This window comes from Euprymna scolopes, chromosome 10 (genome assembly GCF_053919585.1).
Source record: "Euprymna scolopes isolate OS-2025 chromosome 10, ASM5391958v1, whole genome shotgun sequence".
Taxonomy (NCBI): domain Eukaryota; kingdom Metazoa; phylum Mollusca; class Cephalopoda; order Sepiida; family Sepiolidae; genus Euprymna; species Euprymna scolopes.
This window is the reverse complement of record NC_136491.1, coordinates 112,110,250-112,135,178: the sequence shown is the minus strand read 5'-3', so window position 1 is coordinate 112,135,178 and position 24,929 is coordinate 112,110,250. Positions and strand designations below refer to the sequence as shown.

The window sequence follows — 24,929 nt, the reverse complement described above, 5'->3', positions numbered from 1 at the left end:
ATTACTGGCAGCAACCAGCTCCCTGGTTGTACAAATGATATAATGGTAAGCACATTCCCTTTAGATCAAGAGGTTGATATGACATCAGCTATGTTTTGTTGGGATTGAACGCTGTATGAAATAAGCAAATAACGCAATTATTTTATGAAAATAGAATTCTTTTATTTAACATTTAAGGAATATTTTTAGAATTTGAGAGTTGAGGCACATGACCCATTGCCTTCGGATTTCAAATTTTACCTGCTCAGGACTGAGTGTCAATCCACCTCTAAGTCCAGAAGTTTTACATAAAGCATGCATTCTAAGTCAATAGGCTATAACTTTTGCCCGTTTTTAACAGGCTAAAAAGTCTAATCTTTTGTTAATTGTTTAAAAACAATGATGAATTATTTCATGACTCTTGAAAATGTGAAAGGAAATTGGAAGCATTTAAACTGTCCAATAGAAAGATATTCACTTTTGGTTTTAAAATTAAAGTTAGAAAGCTTTCAGAGAATTACTAATTCTAACATGTTCTTGTACCGAAGAGGGCCATCACAGCCAAAATCAGGTCAGTTCCAAGAGACACATGAGTGTTTTTTTTTATTCTACCAAATGACGAACGAATGTTCAGATCGATGGTGGACTCCCCTTCCCTGCCAACTTCCTGTGAAGGAGAAAGTTTACAGAGACTATCAAATCCACCAGCAAGCCCCAGTCACATATATATCATGGGTCATGAGAAGAGGACATACAGCACCTAGTATTCCCAAATTGTCACCCATCTGGAATTGCCCAGGCTCCACATTGCTTATCAATATAAACAAAGACTGTAGAACATTCATGACTGAAACTTGGTGAACAAGTCAGTCATAGACTGAAATTTATTTGTACCAAATATGGTTGGATTGTGGAGAAGGTTGTGAATTTTATTAATGATTTCATGGCTGATATCATTTTTAGGTCACATTGTTTTTCACAATCTAATTAGTTTGTTTGGTTTTTCTCTCTTCAGCATCGAACATCTTGTACCAGAAGATCTGGAAATGTGTTCCAACATGGTATTTGGCAAATTGCACCCAAAACTTGTTGTAATAACAACACCGAATTCTGAATTTAATATTGTCTTTGACATGCCTGAAGGGAAATTTCGACACTGGGACCACAAATTTGAATGGACAAGAGAACAATTCCAATCTTGGTAGTATTTCTTTAATACTTTTTTTTTCCTTCAAATAATTGTACAATATTTTATGTAACTACATATAATAAATGGAAAAATTATTGAACGAATCCTTCAAAATTACCCAACAGGACCACAGGTATGTCTAGATATATTATACTGTGTGGGCCAAAAGTGTTTGCAACACAATTTTTGCTCATTTCATTGTGCATCTTGCATGCATTTTGATGGTTCGTCTACTATCATTTGCAGTTCACTGTTTAACGTAGCTAACATAAATGCAGTTTATGAATTAACTCTAAATGAATTTATTTTCATGGAGTCCTCTTTTTAGCTGAACCAAAAGTTTTTACAGATTACTAAAATTTGTTAATTATGGTTAAAGGAAAGATGCTGACACCCAGTTGGATAAAATTTAAGATAAAATTTAATGTTTTTCTTTTTTAGAATTTAATCCGATATAGTACAATTACCATAATAGTACATTGTGTAAAACTTAATAATGGAATCACATTTAATTTTCGTTAATAAACAATTTTTGTAAACTCTTTTGGCCCACTGCATTTTTCCTAATTGCAAAAACTCATATTCTCTCAGAAAATTTGATTTTATATTTTGATTTAATATTTACAAAGTAAATTTTTGTACACAGTAAACAATAATTGATGGAATTTTACTTTTTGGAAAAGATAATTGCACTGGTTTATTAATATTATAATTTTTGCAAACAGTTTTGGCCTGCACAGTAGTAGACATAATATATATATATATATATATATATATATATATATATATATATATATAATATACAGTTTTTTATATTCAAATATCATTCACAAAAATATAATTTATTCACAAAAGTATAATTTATAATTTTTAGAAACAAAAATTTACTATTTGAACAAAGAATACAATATTCCTTAATCCATGGATTTTCGATGTATGCCCATTTCCTCAGAGGAAAGTCATTAGCAAAATATTAAATATAATTTTGCTATTCAGCACATATATAGAAAATATATTAAAGATTAAATCTTTTTAAGTGACATAGAGAAAGATTCTAAGGGTTGAAACAAAAAAGGATATGAGATGTTGGTATCCAAATAGAATAGTAATCCTTGAACAGAATGTGAGAATGTTATTAGGTTCCAGATTGGTTGAAGATTTCACCATTGAAAGTAAATTCCAATTCTGTTCGATGAAGCATCCAGAGTAACAGGTAATAATCCTTTGGGAATAGAGAATTTTAGATTTATTCTGATTCATTTTTTGGCGGTGCAAGATCAGCAGAAAGATGTTCTCTTTTATAAGTAAAATCCAAATGTTGAACATGGATATTCCAATTAGCTAAAATATGATAAAATCAAGAAAAATTTAAAACAAGTTAAATCTGTTAAAATAAATTTAAAACAAGTTAAATCTGTTAAAATAACGATTTAAGATTGGATTTAAAATACAGATAAAAAAATAGAGATTTAAAAAATTAACTGTAATTTTTTTAGAAAAAAAAAGCGCTTAGGCACATTTTTTTTATGAGTCTTTAATTAAATGAAGAGAAAAAAGTGAAGGGAAAAATGAAAAAATATTAAAGGCAATTAATCTATATATATAAAAGACAAAACAGCCGCATGCGTTTTTGTATGTCCAGCAAAGGTTTTTTTCACCGGGGTTTCCGGGGGGGGGGGTTACTATGTTTTAGAACTTTTTATATACTCCCTAGATCATAATATCTACGGTTTACAAAGACACGTCGTATCTACATTTATTTACATCAACTTTTATAAAATTCACGCTATTCCTTCCCCTTGCGTGTTTGTTCGGCTTTTTCATATAAAAGTGAAACTGAATCGAAAGCAAAGACAGCTTCTCGGCCTTTCATGCCAGCATGTCCAGAAAGCAATCAGCTTTGATCAATGTTGGGAAAACCCATCATATCAGACAATTGCTTTCATTTGGACATTCCCTTTTTGTGGGGAGCTGGTTTTCCCCAAGATCATGGGAAAACAAACAAATAAATGAAACATCGGAAAGTGGGACTGGCCTCCAACCAACTTTCGTTTCTGCAAGTCACCGTTTTGATTGACATCGCTAAATTTAAACACTTTTCACTTCCTATGGATTGATAGGGTTGCTGTAAAAGTTCATGTTTCCTTTGACTTTCTTTTCCGCCTTCGGGTCCGTCATGGGTTCAAAACATCTCTTTTTTTTCTTTTACACCTACAAACACCTGGGCAACGCCGGGTATCCCCGCTAGTAATTACTAAAGTCAAAATATTAAAGTAAGAATACATGTAATTTTGATAAATGATAAATTGATAAATTTTAAGAAAAGAGAGTTATCTCCCTTACAATGTAAAGATATTACAAAGAATAATGCATAGTAAGGATTAAAAATAAAAATATAACACTTAGATAATGATAAGATTTAATAAGTTAAATTTAAATCATTGATATAAACAGCAAGGGATGAAAATAAATTTTAATTAATATTATTTAAATAAACCTTTTAATTATAATTCCTTCTTAACAAATAACATATGAAGGGAAAAAAAACATCAACTAGGGGATCATAACATGTAAATAAAATTTATACAAAACTGTGATGGATTGAGAAAAGAATAGTTAAACATATAAATAGAAACTTGAATTTGAAGGTGTAGATTAGTATTTGGGAAATAAATCAATATGATAAATAAATTAGGAAAAAATAATTTTTAAAAAAATTTAAATACATTAAAAAATTAATTTAATATGAAAATATGGAATTGTTGAAGTTTCATATAAAAAATAGAAATATGGAAGCGGGTTAAATAATCAATTTGCAGGCAATCGAAAAAAAAAATAAATAAATAAATAAAATATGAAAATTGGTATAGAGGTGACTCCAACTGCTTCATCCATTAAAATAAGGATTATAAATATATTCATGTATGTATAACAAATGTATTTCACTGTCTGAAGAATAGCTATTGTAGAATATTTTTAAATGATATAATATTTGAATTTGTTCAAATGGTTATGAAACAATTGTAATGCATAAGGGAATACACTATATGATGTTCTCGTTTTATATTTTGTTATCTTGATTTTGAAAAAATATATGCATGCTCGATTATGAAAACTGATAATCATGAAGATTAATTAATTGAGTCAATTTTGACTTTCATTTTATTGGTATACGAAAATTACCGGAATCTTTAATACATTAAAAATTTTGATTTAAAAAAAATATTAATATGTTAATATATATATATACTTCAGAATAGTTTTTTTTAACAATCAGTTGGTATGGAAACCTGTGATTATAAGATTTACAAAATATTACTGGCGGTAATATTATATAAGTTATCCCATCTAAATAAGAATTGCTCGAATCACAATTTAATATATATATATATATATATATATATATATATATATATATATATATATATAGAGAGAGAGAGGTTAATCATTTACTTGAAACATACTTGGTTTGTACAGTAGAACTCCGTGATACGGTGACCCTAAGATACTTTTTTTTGGGTTACGATGTGGAATATGATGTTTTTTCGGTTACAGTATTTGACCTGCCTAACGGTGTTATTTGATTATATACATGTGTATTATATACTGTACTGTATTTTGTTACTAACTTTTAATGCCATATCCCAAGGTTCTACTGTATATATCAATCATAATGGGTTAAAAAAACATTCTCATGAATAAAGTTTTTATAATGAAAAAGATATTTTTTATATAGATTTTATAAATTTAAAACAAGCCCAAGCTCAATGAAAGCCTTTTTACTGGGTTCCAGGGCATATATAGTGTAGTATAATAATTGTCCACGTTCCAAATATCAAGTTTTCTCAGTTGGTCATTTATTACTTTTCAAGGGAAACGTGAAGAATTTGTGATTAAATATGCAGCAATAACATAATTTTATAGATGTGCTAGTTACAATACAAAACAATATTTTAAAGGATACCTTTTCAAAAGTAATAAATGACCAACTGAGAAAACTTGATGTTTGGAACTTGGACAATTATTATACTACACTCTGTATGTTCTAGAACCCAATAAAAATACATTCCTTGAGCTTTGACTTTTTTTAAAATTTACAAAATTTATATATATATATATATATATATATATATATATATATATATATATATATATATTCACAGCCAAAGGGTTTGTTGGCTGTTATGGCCCTTTTGAGCTACAACATTGTTTGGCTGTGGAAATAATTAATTATAGTTTCTCATATTCTGAATATATATATATATATATATATATATATATATATAGAATAAGTTAAGAAAATAAAGCGTAAAGTTACACAGGATCTTTATTACATTATCAAGTCAATAAGGGTTACAGAAAAAGAAATAAGGGAGAAAACTCTTTAGACCATGGCATTTCGAAGCTAAGAAAGTGTTCTGTTCCATCTCTCTCGACGGAACAGCATAACTGCGTTTAGCGGTAAAGATATATATGTGTGTGTCAGGTGATGGCGGAATTAATCACTCACACTGGACGACTGTCCGCTCCTTTCTTTACCTTATTTTGTTTATTCTATCCGTGTCTTATAAAGACATCAACCAACATTTCTGAAATGTAAATATTTTAAATATTTCATTGTTCTTCTTTATTTGGCATACGCAATTTTTACTCCCCAACCTGGAATGTAAACTTTTCTTTATTTTCAGTGATAATTACAATTCAGGTCATTTTTTAGGACACAAGAATGTTGATCAAAGTTCATCTGGAATGTGTGTGTGTGTGTGTATACTTCTGATTTTATTGGCATCACACCTGCTCAATATTCAACAACATATGTAACAAATACTGAATGAACGAGTCACGGGTAGTCTAGTAAATATTAATAGTAAAGCTGATAATATGTTTGTATTTTTCTTGTTGTAGGTGTAATGGCATTGGTGAACTGTATGGTTACAATGTAGAATATTCTGGAGTTGGAAAAACTAACAGCATACCAAACCTTGGCTATTGCAGCCAAATAGCTACTTTCAACAGTCTGCGAGATATTTCATATGAACCTAACAGAAAGGAAGAAATTTATAAATTTGTAATTATTTTCTTTTTTATATTCATTTTCCTCTGCTATTTCATTGAATTTTTTTGTTTTGCAATCTCTCCCCCCCTCTCTCTTGTCAATGGACATTGATAAAAGAGAGACGGAACAGAATAACTCTATCCTATTCTACCATTTTTTCTGCCAATTTTAAACCCCTTATTTATATCATAGATGACAGTTGTTGGCTTTCTCTGGCCATAGACCTGTGGACTAGAGCTATGATATTCACCGCTGGTCTCATGACTGGCTTCCCATCTGTAACAGAGCATGGATGCGTGTATTCAAATGCTGAGTCGTGTGTGAAGTGACGTCATAGTAGGGAAAAAGAAAAAGACTATAAAAAGAACATGTGCATAGAACAGACACACAAGGATGTTTGAAAGGAGAGAAGTCAGAGAGAAGGAGCACGATCATGTTTTATTTGGGGAAAGAATTCGGAAATAAATGTTGTTACAACGGAAAAAAGGGAGTTAAGTTATTATTTGTCCTATGTTCCTTGCGACATATTTTGCTACAACGTATTGGGTCCTAAGTATCTACATGTTAATGCGTGTGTAAACGCGTGTGTAGCCTTACAAATTATCTTGGCTGCTGAGGACCATCATGCATGATTTGCATTCATCTGGGATGTTGTGTGAGGAACCGGCTCAACCCATGCTGGTTGAATGTCGCCTCATGTCAAGTCAGTTTCTTTGGACCTAAACAAATTAATTTAGAAATAGGGGTGGATGTGTTAAATGTTGTCAGGACTTTGACTTCTAATGATGTTCAGTGTTTTCTTAGAAACAAACATAGACAATTTTGGGAAGAAAGTTAAAAGTTATATATTTTTTACTAGTTTTTTTATCTGTGAAAACTTTTCTTTCCTCTTCTGTATCATTTACCAGTTTTTTCTCAAACAAACCAAAAAAGAAATAAATGCTCTAAAAAAAACGTTAGCTGAATTTGTGTTTGAATAGTCAACAATCACGGCACAATCTCGTCGACAAATTGGTTCCCATCAGATCACCAAAGTTAAGCGACATTGAGCCTGGTCAGTATCAAAATGAGTGACCATTTGGGAATTTTAAATGCTCTATGTGTTCTATGCTTATCTCAACGTTTTCACATCATTCTTGGGCATCCCATCGTCACTGGATGCAAGCAGTGCCGATTCAGGAAAGGTGTGGTTGGTGACTGTGCAACCCTTGCCTCACAATTACATGTGCAGCTACTCATACAATGGTGCCCATTGTTTTTGAAACTGAACAGAGGCATTAATTGAGTCAACAATCAATTTACATGATTGACTTTTATGTAAAATTTTCTGATTGGTTTTTATCATTCAAATTTGTAGTTTTCTATTAATTTTCCATAATCTAGGCCTCATCTTTGTATTTTCTCTTGTCATCTCCATATTCATAAAACCAATTCTTTCATTCTGGTACTACCATAAATAATGAAAATTTTGGAGATCATTTTCTTAACAAAAATAATTATTTGCATAAAATAATTTCACGTACAGTTTGTGCAAAGCAAAGTTAAACGATTTGGGTGTTCTCACAGATTTAAGAAGAAGAAACTAATATTTTTGGATGCAGGATTTTCAATTTAATTCGATTTTGGCTGCAAAATTTGTTTGTGTTTGTCTAATCAGCCTTTTGTGAAGGAAAGTCTTTTCTTTCTACTTTTCTTTTTTTGGGGGGAAAGGGGGGGGGCGATCTCCAGTTTTGGACTGTCAGCCTAAAGCGATGTGTGCTGTCTGGCAGCCAGCAAGTGAAATCTCTCCTATCTGCTAAAATACATATTTTTTATGAATTTGTGGTTTCTTTCCCTCTCTAGATGAGATTACTATTTCCCCCTCTTTTCTTTTTCTTTCTTTAATTCTTTCTCTTCAAGTCCTTTTTTCACTCTCTCTCTCTTCTAAGCCTCTTTCCCTTTCTCTCGTTCTGCACCTTTTTCCCTTTCTCGTTCTTGTTCCAAACAATTCTAGTTATCAAATCACCTAGGATGGTCTTTCACTTGATATATTTTTGCCACTTTCTTTCTAGAAAAGCAAAAATAAAATTTTGCTTAGATTCTTTTTAATATTCCAAGGTTGCAGCAAAGAAGATAGGTTCCCTCTATTGAGCTAGAAGACTACTCACATTTGAGAGTATCCTGTACCTCTACAAGGCCATCATTTACCCATGCATGGAGTATTGTTGCCATATCTGGCTGGTGCATTTACCACTAGCCTCTCCCTCTTGGATAGGATCCAAAAAAGAGTTCTCAATCTAATAGGTCCTAATTTCTCAACTAAGCTCATATACCCTGTCCCATCACTGCAATGTTGCATCTTTGTGCCTGTTTTACAAATATTTTAATGGAATGTGCTCTGATGAACACATTGCACTTGTGCCCCCTCGACGTACATATCCCCGACAAACCCGCTTAGCATCAAAATCTTACCCCTTCACTGTTGAAATCCCTAAATGCCAGAATGTTTTCTAGTCTAATAGTTTCTTCCCTCAAACAGCTAGACATTGTAATTCCCTTCTTACTACCTGTTTCCCTAACTGTACTGATATGCAGAAGTATAAATGTAACATAAACTAACATTTTGTTAATCTTTCCTTGATGGCTGTGAAATGACAAGCTTCACTCATAATAACTAGTTGGTTTTATTCACAATTGTCATTTTTTATTTACTATTGAAGATTTCACTTTTCTGATATATAAAAACTTGGATTTTTTTTCTGATATATAAAAACTCTGGATTTTTTTTACCAAGTGTCAACCACACTTGACTCCTAATTTTTGCCAGCAAAATAGCTTAATGGCACCCGGGATTAGAAATAGTGTTACATCTCTACTTTTCTCTATCTGTCTTTTTATCTTTCTCTCTTTCTCCTCCTCTATTTTCCCCCTCCTTTTTCCAAACCTCTTCCTTTTCCTCTGTCCAGCCCATTCCTCCCTGAACGGACACACACACATCTGAGAGAGAAAAGATAAGAAAATACCAAGGTCTTATATACGACATGAAAGGAAACAGTAACAGATATAGCATCAACCAAAACATGAAAATAACACTTTAGATGAAAACAATAGTCCAGAGAATCCAAATAATATGAGCAATCAATCATTATCTCAAAAATTTGGAAGCATAGTACATAATAGAACTGAAAAACTGACTCCCTTGACCAAACCTGACTCAGTTGACTCCCAGATAATGGATAATTTTTGCCTGGCTTGCATTCAATTCAGCCGGGACACTGTATGTTCTGTGAAAGGAACTAGCTAAACCTACCCTGGGTAAATGCCAATGTCGAAAAGTTAGTTAGAAATAATTTTTTTTTTTTATCAAAACAAAATTAAAAATCATAAAATTAATCTTTAAAATTTTTTTTTTCTTTCCCCAGATTACAAAAATCCTATATTCTTATATTACTCTGTAGTCATCAATAGAGTTATTTCCCTTTAGAAAAAGTTTGCCTTGTTTAAATAAATTATAGTCTCATTTTTATTTATTTATTTATTTATTTATTTATTTATTCCCTTTTGCCCCTTTTTCTCTCTCTCCACTCTTTTTTTTTTTTTTGTTATCTTTTATTTTCTACTTCCTACTTTTTTCCTCTTCAAATAATAATGGATAGATTTGTATTAAATGAATAACTGTTTAAACATTCAGTTCATTCGAAGATCTCAGCTTGATGACATTGGATTTCCAAAGAAATTGCAACTGAGACATGTATGCACATATGTAGTCAATAATGTTTGTATAAGTAGATAAAAATCATACTATGATAACCTTCTGCTTTCTTTCCCCAGATCACAAAGATCCCATATCCTTATATGAACGATGAAATGAAAAACTCTTATTTAATGCAATCCGTCAATTTCTACTTGAATAAATACGCCCATGATTGGTTTAGAGCAAACAATGATGAAGATAATGGTGATGAAGAAATCAATCCAGAAGCTCCATTGGCAATCCATGTTCCATTAACAGAGTTAATGTTGTATAGTGGAATATGGGAAAACTGTGCCGATATCAATTCACTGAGGTAAGTATTAACTGATATCAAAAATCAATTGAATAAAAACATACCTTGCTTTTAAATAGACTGGCGGGGGTACCCGGTGTTGCCCGGATGTTTAGAGGCATGTGTGCTCGAGCATGGGGGGGGGGAGAGGTTAATCAAAACAAAAGAATAAGCGAAGTAATAACACTAAAACTTCTTTAAAAAATCGTTGCCCTGGTGTTTGTGTCATGGGATGGGGGTTAAAAAAAAGTTTTGGTAGGTAGGTAGGTATGAAGGATCGAACGAACCCGAACCCTTCAGGCGAAGTTGGCAAATAAAGTGTGAAAAAAACGTGAGACGTTAACCACTCAGCCAGCAAGAAATAGTAACTGAAAGACGTAAGTATTAAGAATTGACAGGTGCCCACACTTAATCACTTAATGAGGTCAAATATTAGTAGCGGAGTTAACTTTCACCGCGGGGGCAGTTTTTTGGGGGTTTGTTTTCCCAAGATGATGGGGAGAAATTAGCTCTCCATTTAAAGGGGATTGTCCAAATTGAATAGCAATTGTCTGATATAAGGAGAAACTCTGCGTTGATCAAAGCTGATTGCTTTTGGACGTTCCTGGCGATCACGCCGGGAACGATGCCTTAAGCTTTGAATTAGTTTCGCTTTTGTACGAAAAAGCCGAATCAACACGCGACAATCCAAAAAAATGTCGAAAATAGCATATAAAAGTCGGGCAAATTAAAGATAGGCGTGACCCGCATTCTTAAGTCGTAGATATTACGATTTAGACAGCATATAAAAGTTTTAAGAAGGAGTGAGCCGACCGAGAAGGCCGGCGAAAAAAGCCTTTTGCAGACATACAGAAAAAAGTGCACGCGCATACATACACATACACATTTTCGCTTTTATATATATATATAGACTAGTGGGGGTACCCGGCGTTGCCCAGGTGTTTGGAGGTGTGTGTTGGTGGGGGTGGGGAGTTATATTAAGAAAAAAAAAACGTTGGCCGGTTGTTTAGAGGTGTAAAAGAAAAAAAATAGTTTTAGTAGAAAGGTAGGCTTGAACCCCGAACCTTTGACGCGGAGGTGGAAAGGAAATGGAAAAAAAAACCCTGCGACCTAACCATCTCGACCACGGGAACAGATGAATTGATAAATGTGTTAAGTTGACATTTATAAACCGAAATTAGCAGGTGCGACAACGTCAAGTTGCATGATGTTTGACCTAGTTTTGCGCTGGAAGCCAGTTTCTGTTTTCCTCGCTACGCGGCGATCAAAAAATATCTCGAAAATAGGTTGTAAAAGTTGGGTAAATTAAAGCGAAGTAAAAAAAAACTAACGTAAGGCAAACGAACGATGTTAAATGTAAAAATCGAAAAAATAAAAACAAAAAAGAAAACAGAAAAACAAACGTTAAAACTTCTGAAAAATAGAACCCCCCCCCCCCAAAAAAAAAAAAACATGTGAAAAATGGCTTAAATAAGCCTGTTTCGATATTAAAATTAAAAAAATCGGTGGGTACCCGGGTGTTTTTGGGTGTGTGGTCGGGGGTGGAGGTATTAATGAAAACCTAAGAATAAGCGAAGTAAGAAAAAAAACCCCAGAAAAACGAGCATTACGTGAAAAATGGTTTAAATAACACTGGTTCAATATTTAAATTTAAAATTTGAAAAAAAAAAAAAAACATCTCACACCACGATTCGAACCCAAAACGTTTAGATAATGAACCAACGCACTAACCAACCGAGCTAACACGACAGACATGAAATTCGGCCAGGTCTTCAACTATTTAAACGAGCAACACAATCATTATAGTTTTAAAAAAAAACAGAAATTTCAATTAAAAACATTACTAGACAATGCTATGTAGGTCCAACTCGTATCATATATTATCTGATGATATATTGTTTTAATTTTTTTCTTTTTTATTTTTCATCCTAGAAAATCTTTGATTTCTGCTGGTTACACACTGTCATCGGACGGTCATTCCATTGTGGTTGAAAAGAAAACAAATGAATGGTCTGATGATGAATCAGATGAAGACGTACTTAACGATGAAACAGAATTTGGTGGTGGTCAATTCTCAGATGCAGAGGATGACTGGACAAGAAATGTATTCGCGAGAGACTTTGCAGTTCCTAGCGTTGAAGAACAATGGAACTGAACATTGATTTCATTGTTTTGTTTTAATTCAAGTTAAAAGAACTTATGTTTTGAGATTTTTTAAATAAGGATTGATAATTTGGATTATTCAGACTACCATTCTCATTCTTGTTATTTTCAAGACATTTCAGCCGGTTGTAACCTACCAGATTTTTTCAGATGCATTTTTATGCCCAATATGGGAGCTTGGACGGGTTTAGCTTGAAATTCCCCCCAGGTTCCAGAGTTTGATGAAAAGATGCACCTGAAAAAGGTCGGAGGCTATACCAGCCGAAACATTGTGAAATTCATATGCAAGATGAGAAGAGTTGTTCAAATACTCGAAATTACACAAAAAGATTTTGAGCATCAACTGCTCAAACTTTTTATCTCTATCTCTCTTTCTCTCTCTCTCTCTTTATTTCTTTTCTCTCTCTCTCTCTCTCTCTCTCTCTCTCTCTCTCTCTCTCTCTCAGCTAAGTGACTGTACTCCTACATCTTTCGATTGCTTAGGTCAGTCTCCATACCCCTCTCCACTGGATGTATAATATCTAAAATTTAGAAAAAAGATATTCATTTCTTGGAGTAGAAATGGCACATAATTCGTTGATGGAGAGTGGGGGTAATTTTCTATTTTTTTTTGTTTGTTTTTTTTTATTTTTTTCATATACAATGCTACTTCCGTTCCGACATGCACAGTTGCAGCAGAACGGACCGATTACTTTACTGAAAAAGTTTCATCGCATTCCTTCCTTTCTTGGTTTATAACTGACTAAAATATTAATTTGTTTTAATTTGAATTTTAGCCACTGTAAGTCATTATATCTTCAGAGGTAGCACACTATACATGGTTGAACTGACAAACATGATGATTTGTCTTCATGACATCTTTTTAAAAAAAAAGCTCACTATTGTTTAAGAACAAAATGCATTTTGAATCTTTTAAAGGAAATTTTTGGTTCTTGTCCAGAATTCCTCCCATACTAAAAAAACAAAAGAAAATCAAATTTCATAAGAAAGCAAAAACGGACTGTCGGCATCGTCATCTGGAAGAAACAATGGCAGATAACTACATAATAATTCAAACTTAGAGATCAGCCTACGATTTCCCATTAATAGCTTTAAATCATTTAAAAATTATTTTCTTTATAAAAATAAAACTACTTGATCGATTCCCATGATTTTTGGAATATGATCTTTTCGTTTTATCATATATTAGAAATATTTTTCTATATTTTTGTTTTTTTAATAAAGGGTAATTCTGGACAATCACCAAAGTAAGTAAATGTTTGTAAATGATGATGATAGTCATCATCGCATCATCTTTTTTCTTCTTCTCCTTCTCCATCATCTGATTTTACTCTAATAGTACAACCATCGTCAGTATTCAATACATCCTCAAGATGAAAGAAGTCCAAAGAGATTACCATTATATAAAAGATACTTTGTCTGTGTGTGTGTGTGTGTATGTGTAAGTGAATTCATTCCCTCTGGACTCGAAAATGACTATGCCGATATTTAGGAAATTTCACATAAAGGTACTTTATGTGCCTGGCAGTGTTCTTAGATAGTTTTTGTATAAGAATGCCTTTGATAAATATCGATAATCAAAATAATCCGCTGAAAAAAGGAACAGGCAATTTTGACCAAAGTTAACATCTTACACAGCCTAACATCACAATTGCATTTCATCAGTTTTATTACCACACAAGCCAAAAAGCCCAACATATAAAATTAGCAGTAGGTTCTTTGATATGACAGGGGCATGGTCGAAATGAATGTTTCAGTTTAAAGCACAATTGCACCATGACACTTGAATTTTTCATTTTAAACTTAAATTCAAGCCATTTTCACTACACAAGCAATAAGACCAGGCATATAAAATCAACAGTAGGGTCTTTGATATGGTTGGGGCACATTTGTAATGAATGTTTCGTTTTAGAGTACAATTGAATTATGATACTTGACCTTTTCATTTTAAACTTTAATTCAAGACATTATATATAAGAAATAATTTTGTAAAATCAACAGTAGGTTCTCTACAGTGCAATGTAGACTACAATGTATTTTGGACTGTCACCACAAGGAAACCTGTGAAACTTCCTCCCGATGCACTGTAGTGGGGCCCCAACTAGAGCAGGCAATCAATCGAGTTTATTGAAAAATGGGCGATTTCACGGATTTTGATGACAATAAAAATATGGGTGCGTGAAACATTCATTGATCATTATTCAATCTCGGGCAACATCAGGTCTCCCTGCTAGTAATAAAAGAAACAATGTTTCATCCTATGCAGATTTCTTTAGAATATGAACAATAAAACAATGTTGGAGGACCTATTAAATTTAATTTTTTTCTCTCTGCCACTCTTCTTTATTTCCTTTCATTTCTGTTTTATATTTTATGATGTATATATAAGGAGAAATTGTCTCAGTGTTCCTGTTTGCCACTTAAAACTAATAAACTAAAAATGTATCAGAAGAATGTGAGATTTCCACTTTTTAGCAGAATTTTTTTTTGTAAATAAGAAAAAGTGGAATTCTGTTTTTTTTTCTTTTTGTTTTTCGTTTTTTTCTTTTTTTTTTAATAAGTAAAAAAACAGATCATTAGATGTTTATATATTTATTTTTTCACAGTTCGGCTCCATTTTATTTTGTTTTCTTCCTCTTTCTAATTTTATCCTTCTTTCTCTTTTCCTGTTTTTTCTCTCTCCCTCTTTCCATCACATTTTGTCTTGCCTTGCTACATTTTCCTTTTATATCTCTCTGAAGATGTTAATTTTTTTTTTTTGCCATACTTCAAGCGATTCATGGATAAGGATGTTAGAAGATTTTTGTTTCATCCCTGAATGTCTTTCTGTCTCTTTTAAAACATATCAATCAATACTTTCAATATGAAAAAAAGAAAGGTATTGTAAATACTTTGCTAAATCACCTTCCTCCCTCCCTTTAATAAAAAATGAGATTATAACTTTTTTAGCAATTATATAAGCAAAATCCCTCTTTCCCCAGGTTAATAAATTCATCTCGATATCAGATTACAAGCAAACTATATTTTCTACTTTATTATCACCTTGATTAAGTTTTGTGAAACAATCTATGAAATTGATTCACATGAAGTCACTGGGGACCAAATTATTGACTGTAGGGTAAAAAAAAATATGGTTAAGAAAATTATAAATAGATTTTTAATTATTTCCTTTGGACCAATTAAAACTGAATTTTATGAAAATAAAAAAAGGAATAAAAATGATAATATATAGAACCAGGAATGGAGGCAGAAGTACACAGACATCCTTATAATGCAAGGTAGAGCTACTAGTAAAACATAAACACACATTCACTTGTTTCAGTTTTGAAGGATGTAGTCACTGTTTAGTTAGAATTGCTTCCAAGTCCACTCCTATGTGGAAGTAGTAGTACCTGCCACGATCTCATCTATGGGCTAAATAAAATTTAGTAAAACACTCAACTGTTGTGGACATCCTTGGGCAAATAAATGTAAGGCAACTTCTACTAGCATTTCTAAACGAACCAATAATTTGAGTTGAATTTAAATTAAAGAGAATTTGTGTTCGCTTACTTCTTTTCATCTCAACTTTTAGCCTAAATATAAATATTGCTGCCGACATGCTGGCTGTTCAAAAGACCGGTGCTGATGTTAAAAGTTCCTCTCATTGATTACTATAAAACATTCACAGCAAAAACTCGTCTAACTACAACCACTGAAAATAATTTTTCTTTCTTCCATTGTGTATAAAAAAACTAAATGGGACTTCCATGAGCAAAGTTTCTTTCTAAAAACTACATGCTTGTTCAGCACAATATCACAAGGCTGTTTCCCAACTGATTATAGGATTGTTATTTTTCAAGTCCAATTTAACAAATTCTTGTTTAACCATTCTCTTAAATAATCAAATTCTACTTTGTTTCAACATCATTTCCAATTCAGTTTGGTACTTAGGCAAAGGTCCTGGATATGACCTTTAAACTATATCCAGTGGTGAGGCCCCAGCTTGCTGGCTTTGGGGAGTGTGGAGCCACCCTTTAATTATCATTGCTCCCAGGTCCACTCTGACCCAGAGTGGTAGTACCTGTTAGGGTTCTAACTATAGGTTAAATAGAAACCAACTTGAAAACAAATATATTCTATTAAAATATTTTTCTTCCAAATCTTTGGATTCGGCATTAAATAACCCGAAAAGGGTTGATATGCCGTAAAACAAAAACAAACAATCAATCAATCAAACTTATGCAAAATAAGAACTGTACCATTATCAGAATTTGCCGGGCAGTTTATGGAAAATGCTGAAACACTGAACCAATGAAATCGCAGCTGCGAAAAGAAAAAAATCATTAAGAAAGCATGTTTGCCAGTGTTAGTTTATTATTACAAAACTAAATATTTATCTTTATTTAAACAAAAAAAAAATCATTAAAAATAACAAATTGCTATCAGTTGTTTGTTATTGAAAAATTAAATATCTTTTTTTTTTCTTTGACTTGAATTTTAATTTTCTTTAATTTTTAAGTTTCATAAAAATTGTCCAATAATTAGTTTGATATTTTCTTTGGGACAACAAAACAATATTGTTTTCATTTTTTCAATTTTTAATTGAATTATCTTGGTAATAACAGAAATTATATTTTGTTTCATTGAAAAAAATTGACCAGCAATTGCAAAAAAAAAAACCCACAAAATTTTTGTTCAGCATCTGCCATTTTACACAAATTACTTGAAAAATTCCGATGCTGACTCAGTTCATAAAAAAATAAAAAGAGGTTAAAAATTTGGTGTAACATGTTTACATTAAAACTTTTATTCCTCTACCTTTTTCAGTTTATCTTTCTCTTTTTCCATTTTTACAAATCCCTCTCCCTTATCCCCTTTTGCCTTCACCCAGCACATTCCTCTCTCTTATTTTAATGTATTGAAAATAAAAATAACATGTCAGTCACTTCTCCTTTACATGACAGATTCCATTGGAAATGTCTGTAAAACTGATCTCCCTTGATTAAACATGGCCCAGTCAACCCCACCAAAGAATGAATAATTTTTTCTAAATTTTAGATATTATTCATCCAAGGCAATGCTGTTCAAGATTATACCAACTTTTTGAATGTTTGTTTGGATTTGGGGACTTTTAGCTGGGCATAGAAACACACAGACAACTGCCCTTTATATATTAGATTACTCCTAGTTCCACTCTGACACTGGGGAGTGATAGTACCTTTCATGGTCTGCCTTATGGGTTAAATAGAATTTGTTTCATGCACAACATTAAATTGCCTCAGACATTTTTGAGGAAATGCTCGCTTCTACCTCACTCCTCCATTTCAAAATTCATCTTTTCAAACCCTATCTACTCTTTTTTGCGTAACCCATTTCCTTACCCTATTAACTACTGAAGCCCTTGTGCTATCCTGGATGTGATCTAAAGCCGCATGAGGCCCCAATTTGAAGAGTGTAGAATCACCTCTTACATACCATTATGCCTGGGTTCACTCAAACCTGGAATGGTATTATTTGTCAGGGTCTTATATATGGATTAAATAAAGCTCTGAAGTATGACAAAAATTGCATTCCATGGTGAGACTTTAATTTTAGAAGAGTTATTTATTTAGTTACTATTACTCCGAGGTTCATTCTGTCAAGGAGTGGTAGTACCAAACATGATCTAATCTATGGATTAAATAGAAGCTATCATTTACACACTATTTACAAAATATATGCCTACAAAACAAATTATGAATAAATATTTGAAGATATTAAGAATCATAAAAAAACTTAAAAATTTTTTCACTGCTTGAGAGCTCTACTTTTGCATTTTTTTTTTTTTTTTTTTTTTTTTTTTTTTGAGAAAGAAATATTCTTTACTGAAATCATCAAAGATTTTTCACTTTCTTGGATAGTCTTATTAATATGTAGCAGTAAGTCCCATATTTACTGATTTTAAATGTGAAAGATCTTTTAGAAAAAATAAGTAGATTTTGTGGAGATTTGTAACCAAAATATTATTTTTGATTGTACTTTTTTTCACCATCCCAATTTTTTTTAAATTACTATCAACCTTCATAAATACCAACATACTAAAAGACTTAAGTAAAAATGATCAGATTTAGCATTAAATAACCCACAAAATAAGTTGAAATATCTTGTAAACTGTTCTTATCTTGGATATTAAATAGTAATATGTAGGAATATAGAAGTCATATGTAGTAATAAGTAATAATATATATTAATATATAGTAATAAGTAATAATATATAGTAATAAGTAATAATATATAGTAATATGTAATAATATATATTAATATATAGTAAGACTACACATCGAAAATAAGAAAATGTTTAAAGCTCCTAAAATTCATATTAGAATTGCCCGCAAGGACCTGCAGCATAATGGATATAACTTCTAAGCAATGATCAGTTTGTGTTATTCAGACTATTTCTTGAGTGTTATTTTCAGCGTTTCAGACAATGTAATATTTGATCTTCTTCAGGTGTATCTTGTTGAACTCTGGAATCTTTCTCTCAAACTCAAGAATTTCGAACGGAACCGTTTATTTAATCTATGAAAGTAGCACATTTTCATTCCATCAGTCATGAACTGATAGAAGTTTTAAGTAATTTACAGTTGTATTCTTGGTAATGCGCGCACTGAAAACACTTGAAGAAGGTCAGAAGTTAAATTGGCTGAAATGTGAGAAGAACATTTAAGATAAGAATAGTGGTCTGAATAATTCAAATAATACAAATTATCAATCCTCATCTTAAAAATTCCGAAAAAGTAATAATCTGTTGTAAATGATAATCTTCTGGAGGTTGAAGGTTTAATCCTCAGTGCAGATGATACTAAGAAAACAATTGTGAATTATTTAAGACTTCTACCAGGTAATGGCTAATGGAACAAAAACGAGCTATACCTATGGATTAAATATAAATAAAGAGTTCCATTCAAAATTCTGTACAAATCCCCAACTTTGACAGAATGATTTCTGAGTTTGACAAGACGCATCTGAAGAAGGTCACAGGTTATATCGAACAAATTGTTGCAAGAATATGTCCAAGGTGAAAACAGTAGTCTAAATAATATAAATTATACAAATTATCAATCATTATCTCAAAAATTCCAAAACATGAAACCAAATAAAACTTTAGATTTTCTCATCTTCTATATATATAAAAGTGAAAATGTGTGTGTCTTAGTGTGTGCATTTTTGTGTATGTCTGCAAAAGGCTTTTTTCCGGCAGGTTGCCGAGGCCGTTGCTCATTCTTAAAATATTTTATATCACGTCAAAATCATAATATCTACGAATTAACAATGGAGGTCACTTGTCTATTTAATTTGCCCGACTTTGAAAAGCTAAATATTGTACATTTTTGGATCGCCGCGTGCGAATTCGGCTTTTTCGTATTATAAAAGTGAAACTAATTCGAAGCTGGCGTCATTGTTCCGGTTGCGATCGTCAGGAACGTCCAAAAGCAATCAGCTTTGATCAATGCAGAGTTTCTCCTTATATCAGATAATTGCTATTCAATTTGTAAAATGGAGAGCGGGTTTTCCCCGCCGCACGACCATCATCTTGGGGAAGCCAAAACTGCCCCGCATTGAAACAAGTAAACAAACACCAAAAGGCTGCCCCACAGTAAATAAAAAACTGCCACCTCATCGTAACACTCCTATGATGACCTCATTACATTAAGCGACCACCTGTCAATGAAACCTATTTGACTTGACTCACTTTTTCACCCTTAACTTAACACGCTTATCAATTCCTCTGCCCTCATGACCAAGATGGTTAGGTGGCTAGCTTTTTTCCCTTTCGTTTCCACCTTTGCATCAAGGCTTCGGGGTTCAATCCTACCTTCCTATTAAAACTTTTTTTTTCTTTTACAACGTTTTTTTTTTAACACACACACCTCCAAACACCTGGACAACGCCAGATACCCCCCGATAGTTTATAATAAAATATCTTTGTGTTTTTATTAGTAATAATTGTTAACTTATTGGTAATCAGTCTTCATTGTGTTATTTCTACTCGATTTTGTTGTTGGCAGTGGTTTCCCCCATTCCCTTTTTGGAATCAAATACTCACAGAAAGGACCATATGGAGACTGTCATCATTTATAGTACAAATAGTACTATGGATTTGACAGGATTTGAACACGGCATTCTCTATTGCCAGTTTGCACCAGTATCCACTTCACCATATATTTGCTGAGGACTACATTTCCTATGCAACCACGAAAATGTGATCTGTTGAATGCCGAAAGCAAATTGTGCCATGCCAGGCAGTCTGAGGCCACTCTGTTAGTAAGAAGAGTTCTTCTACATTTACATTCTATGCACACACATACTGACTTTTACATAAACAGTCATACAATAATTTTTCCGGGTATGTACTAGTGTTGGGATAATTAATCGGGATCGGGAAATTAAAAAATTGGAATCAGAAAAATTTGTGTTTATTTTCCAATGCGAAAAAAATATTCTTTTTATTGTTATTTGTTTGTTTTTGTTTAAAACTTAGTGTTCCGCGACTAGTATTAATGATGAAATGATAAATATTTATTGATTTCAAACTATAAGTAAAACTAAACTTTATAAATTATACTCAACAAGTGTATTTTTATGTTCATGAAAATATATGTGCATATTATATGGGTTTTGCAATAACACCCCCCCCTCCTCACAAATGAAAAAAGAACTTCATATTTAAAAATTTTTTTAAATCGGAATCGGGAATTGTATCGGAATCCGAAATGTAGATCAGAATCAGTAATTGTATCGGAATCAGGAACAATATTGGAATCGTCCCATCACTAGTATGTACACACACTGGAGAAAGTTATCATGCATACAAATACTTTCCTCCTTGTATTTTTTTTTATTATTCCACCGTTGCAGCCATTCCTAAAATTAATGTCTTTGTTAATTGGCAAAATTATTTTATTTTTTTTTTTTGGCGCATAATTCATCGCTATTTAGTTGGCAAAGTTTCAAAGTTTTTCAAAATTAAATCTGTTATTTTTTGAAGAACACTGTACAGAATGAAACATGTTAAACACAGTCTACTGCATTTTATCCAACTCAGAGAGTTTTTTTTTAGTACTTAGGGAGTATAAGGACCATGCTATAGTTAAAATCATCCAGGCAGTTTACAGAAAACACCAGAAGGTACCAAACAAAAGTTTTGTGATTATTATTTTTTTTCTTTCTTTTGCTGGACAATTTTTTCAATCAAAAATATATTATTTGTGTTAGTACAAAGCTAATTCAATGAAAAATTAATTGAAAAATGAAAACAATTTCAATGAAAAATGAAAACAATATTCTTGATTAATTATTGGACAATTTTTCTGAAGCTTTAAGAAAATTAAAATTAAGACATTCATTGTAAGGTAAGTTTCATGAATAAATATTTTGCTTTTTTTAATAACAAACAGCTGATAACAAAAAAAAAAAAAATTTGTGATCTTTTTTATATTTTTTCTTTTTCTGATTTGATGGAACAAAACAAGCTATACTTATGGATTAAATATAAATAAAGAGTTCCATTCAAAATTCTGTACAAATCCCCAACTTTGACAGAATGATTCCTGAGTTTGACAAGATGCACCTGAAGAAGGTTGGAAGTTATATCAAACAAATTGTTGCGAGAATAATATCCAAGAGGAAAACAGTAGTCCAAATAATATAAATTATACAAATTTTCAATCATTATCTCAAAAATTCCAAAACATGAAACCAAATAAAACTTTAAATTGGCAATAGCACTGTTCTTATACTGCATGAGTACCATTTTTGATATCTCAAAAACTCACTCTCCAGTCCTCATGATCCAGTGGATATACTGCCTCCAAATTCCACTCTGTATGATGTTGTCTAATTACTTGTTTGCAAGTATTCATTGACCAGCCAATCTTCTTGCGATTCAAGACATATATACTTCTACAATCGTTTAACCAAATGGACTAACACCTTGCATGATCCTACTAGCATAACTGATTCATTTTTATGAGAATCTTTATGCTGGGTAAATCTAATGCTTACAACAAATCTGCCGACTATGTATTTTTTGTTTCTTTTATTCACCCCAAACAAGGCATATTGCCATTGAGACGTAAAGGGGCTACCGTGATTAGGGACCAAATCTAAAGCGGGCATCATTCTAAATAAGTAGTTGTTCATATTTCTTTTAAATTTTTGCATGTTAGTGCAGTCAGGAAAACAGGGAGCAGAGAGAGAATATCAGAGGGAAGCGATCCTAGAAAATAAGCTATTATTCTAGGAAGTCTTTCCAGCATCTGCAGTGAAGGGGTGGACTTTTGCTGTCAGTCAGGTTGGTCGAAAAAAAATTTCATTTGCGAGAGTACAAAAGCAGTAAGTTTGTTGTTAAAAAAAGCACAGCGATGTCACATTGTGGTGATGGGACAGGGGCTGGGTCTTGGTAAACAGTGTGGGACCTATTAAGTTATAGATTTTTTTGTATACTGTCCAAGAGAGACAAGTGGTTGATGCACCGGCCTATATATGCAACAACAATATTCCATGCATGAGCGAATGTTTTTGTAGAGATATAAGCATGGATGGAGCCCACTATCTTTGCAGCAACTTTGACAATATCTTCTATGTATTAGTCTCAATTCATGAGAGAGAGATAAAGACTAGTGGTTGGTGCACCAGCCCAGATGTGGTGACAATACTCTGTGCATTTAGTTCGATTTCACCTTGCAAAATCTATCTAATCATGGATCTGTTATTGTGTTTCAGTCAGTCGAGAGAGAACTAGATGAAGGCCCAACATTCACTGCCATATAACATAATATTCCTGATGCAGCTGCTATACAACTTACCCGGATGTAAAGGGGGGCAACTCTAATTATATTGTGTACTAGCAGAGCTCATCAACATGCCAGTATATGATACATAACAAAAAGAAAAAAACAATACTCGTGATGAATACAAAATTATCAAATCGTCAAAATTAGAAAGCTTAGCAAAGAAAATATTAGCTGTTTTCATCCCTCCAGTCATGAAGATGATACCAGATTAGGCTGTCTGAAGATAATGACTTCATGACCTAAAAAATACACCAAATAATGACATTATTGTTTTTTTTCCTTTCCTTTTGCTAAAGTCAGTTATGTTCTGCAAAGTCAAAAACAAAACCAATTTTCCTCTACAAAACAATCAAACCAAACCAAACATTATGAATAAATAATTGAAGATATAAAGAATTTGAAGCATACAAACTTTTTCCAAAATTACTGGATTCAGTATTGAATAACCCAAAATGGGTTGATATGCCATAAAACAACAAAACTGAACTAGTAATGTGAAAATTCAGGATAAATTCTTTGCAGTTTAATTGCTTTACTATTTATCTAATTTAATAAATATATTTCACATGAATTATGATATACAAATTCGGGATTAAGAGTTAAAATACTTTCTTTTTTGTCTTACCATACGTTTATAAATGCTAAAATGATGCTATGGTATTATTTTATTTATTTTGAATGTTCTAATGTATTCTTTAATTTGCAAGGATCTTTGCTTATATAAAGCTTACAGACAGTTTACGCTAGAGTCTTCTTGAAATGTATGTCTTTTATATTCAATGAGTGTCAGGAAGTTATCTCCACTGTTACAACTGCTTTCATTCGAGAAAAATTATATATTTTTTAATTTTATATTTGTAAAAATTGATTTTTTTTCTTCTTTTTTTTGGAGAAAGATATATATTTAAGCTATTGTATTTGCTGTAATATATTTTGCATTATTTTGTTTACATTTTTGTTTATATGACAAATTATTATTATTGCTATTTATAAAAATAAAATTACTGGTTGTTGACTTTTTTTTTTTTTTTTTTTTTTTGCTTTGAATATTTCAAATGTACATTTTCAAGTACTAGCTTTACTCTGTAATAAAGACTAATATGTATTTATCAGTATATAAATAAATACTGCCACCTTGTCACACAAGTGTTAGCAATGTTCCAGTTTGTAGCCTTGAACAAAGTCATTTCAAGTGTTCAAGTGAGAAAGCAAATACCAAGTCAGACAACCACCTCAGTTTTACCCTGAAATAAATTCAGAAAGAAGTCTTCCACTTTATAATAAAAAGTCGATGGTGTTTTTTTTTTGTTTTTTTTAGGTCACTAGCAATGATGATAATTTATAAATGAAAAATTAAATTTCTGATGTAATTCTATAATTTTTATATGAATCTTTTACTTATATATCTAAACTAGCAGGATCCGTATACCGGTGTTGCCTAGTAGAAATCTGACCCAAAGTCAGAACAGCTCAAAAAAAAAAGAAGACATATGATTAACTAGTGCATTATCATATGTGAGTCACGTAAATTACTGACTATGGAGAAACACCTAAAAATGTATTAATACTAACAGATGCCAACAGTTGCTAGTGGGCACTTAAAATCAAAGTGTATACGGTAGGTATTGTTTTTAGAATTGTTAGATGCCTCCCATGTTAAAAGTGGGTCAATAAATAACAGCATTATTATTTCAGCACAG

At 32.0% G+C, this 24,929-nt stretch overlaps 1 protein-coding gene and 1 long non-coding RNA gene across 4 annotated transcripts in view; one reads left to right on the top strand and one right to left on the bottom strand.

Moving 5' to 3' along the window:
* Positions 1-24,244, top strand: part of LOC145286213 (small RNA 2'-O-methyltransferase-like) — a 43,099-nt gene extending 18,855 nt beyond the window's left edge. For all 3 annotated transcript variants that reach the window (XM_080135016.1, XM_080135014.1, XM_080135015.1), the window contains exons 4-7: positions 995-1,180; positions 6,074-6,236; positions 10,035-10,270; positions 12,182-24,244. In XM_080135016.1, coding sequence (XP_079991142.1) covers positions 995-1,180; positions 6,074-6,236; positions 10,035-10,270; positions 12,182-12,404 — 808 coding nt within the window. In that variant the 3' untranslated portion in view covers positions 12,405-24,244. The remainder of the gene's footprint in view (positions 1-994; positions 1,181-6,073; positions 6,237-10,034; positions 10,271-12,181) is intronic.
* LOC145286216 (uncharacterized) overlaps positions 1,984-24,929 on the bottom strand; it is a 34,222-nt gene continuing 11,276 nt past the window's right edge. The window contains exons 2-3 of the long non-coding RNA XR_013869130.1: positions 16,654-16,717; positions 1,984-2,509 (exon numbers count right to left, since the gene is read on the bottom strand). This is a non-coding gene — a long non-coding RNA (uncharacterized LOC145286216). The remainder of the gene's footprint in view (positions 2,510-16,653; positions 16,718-24,929) is intronic.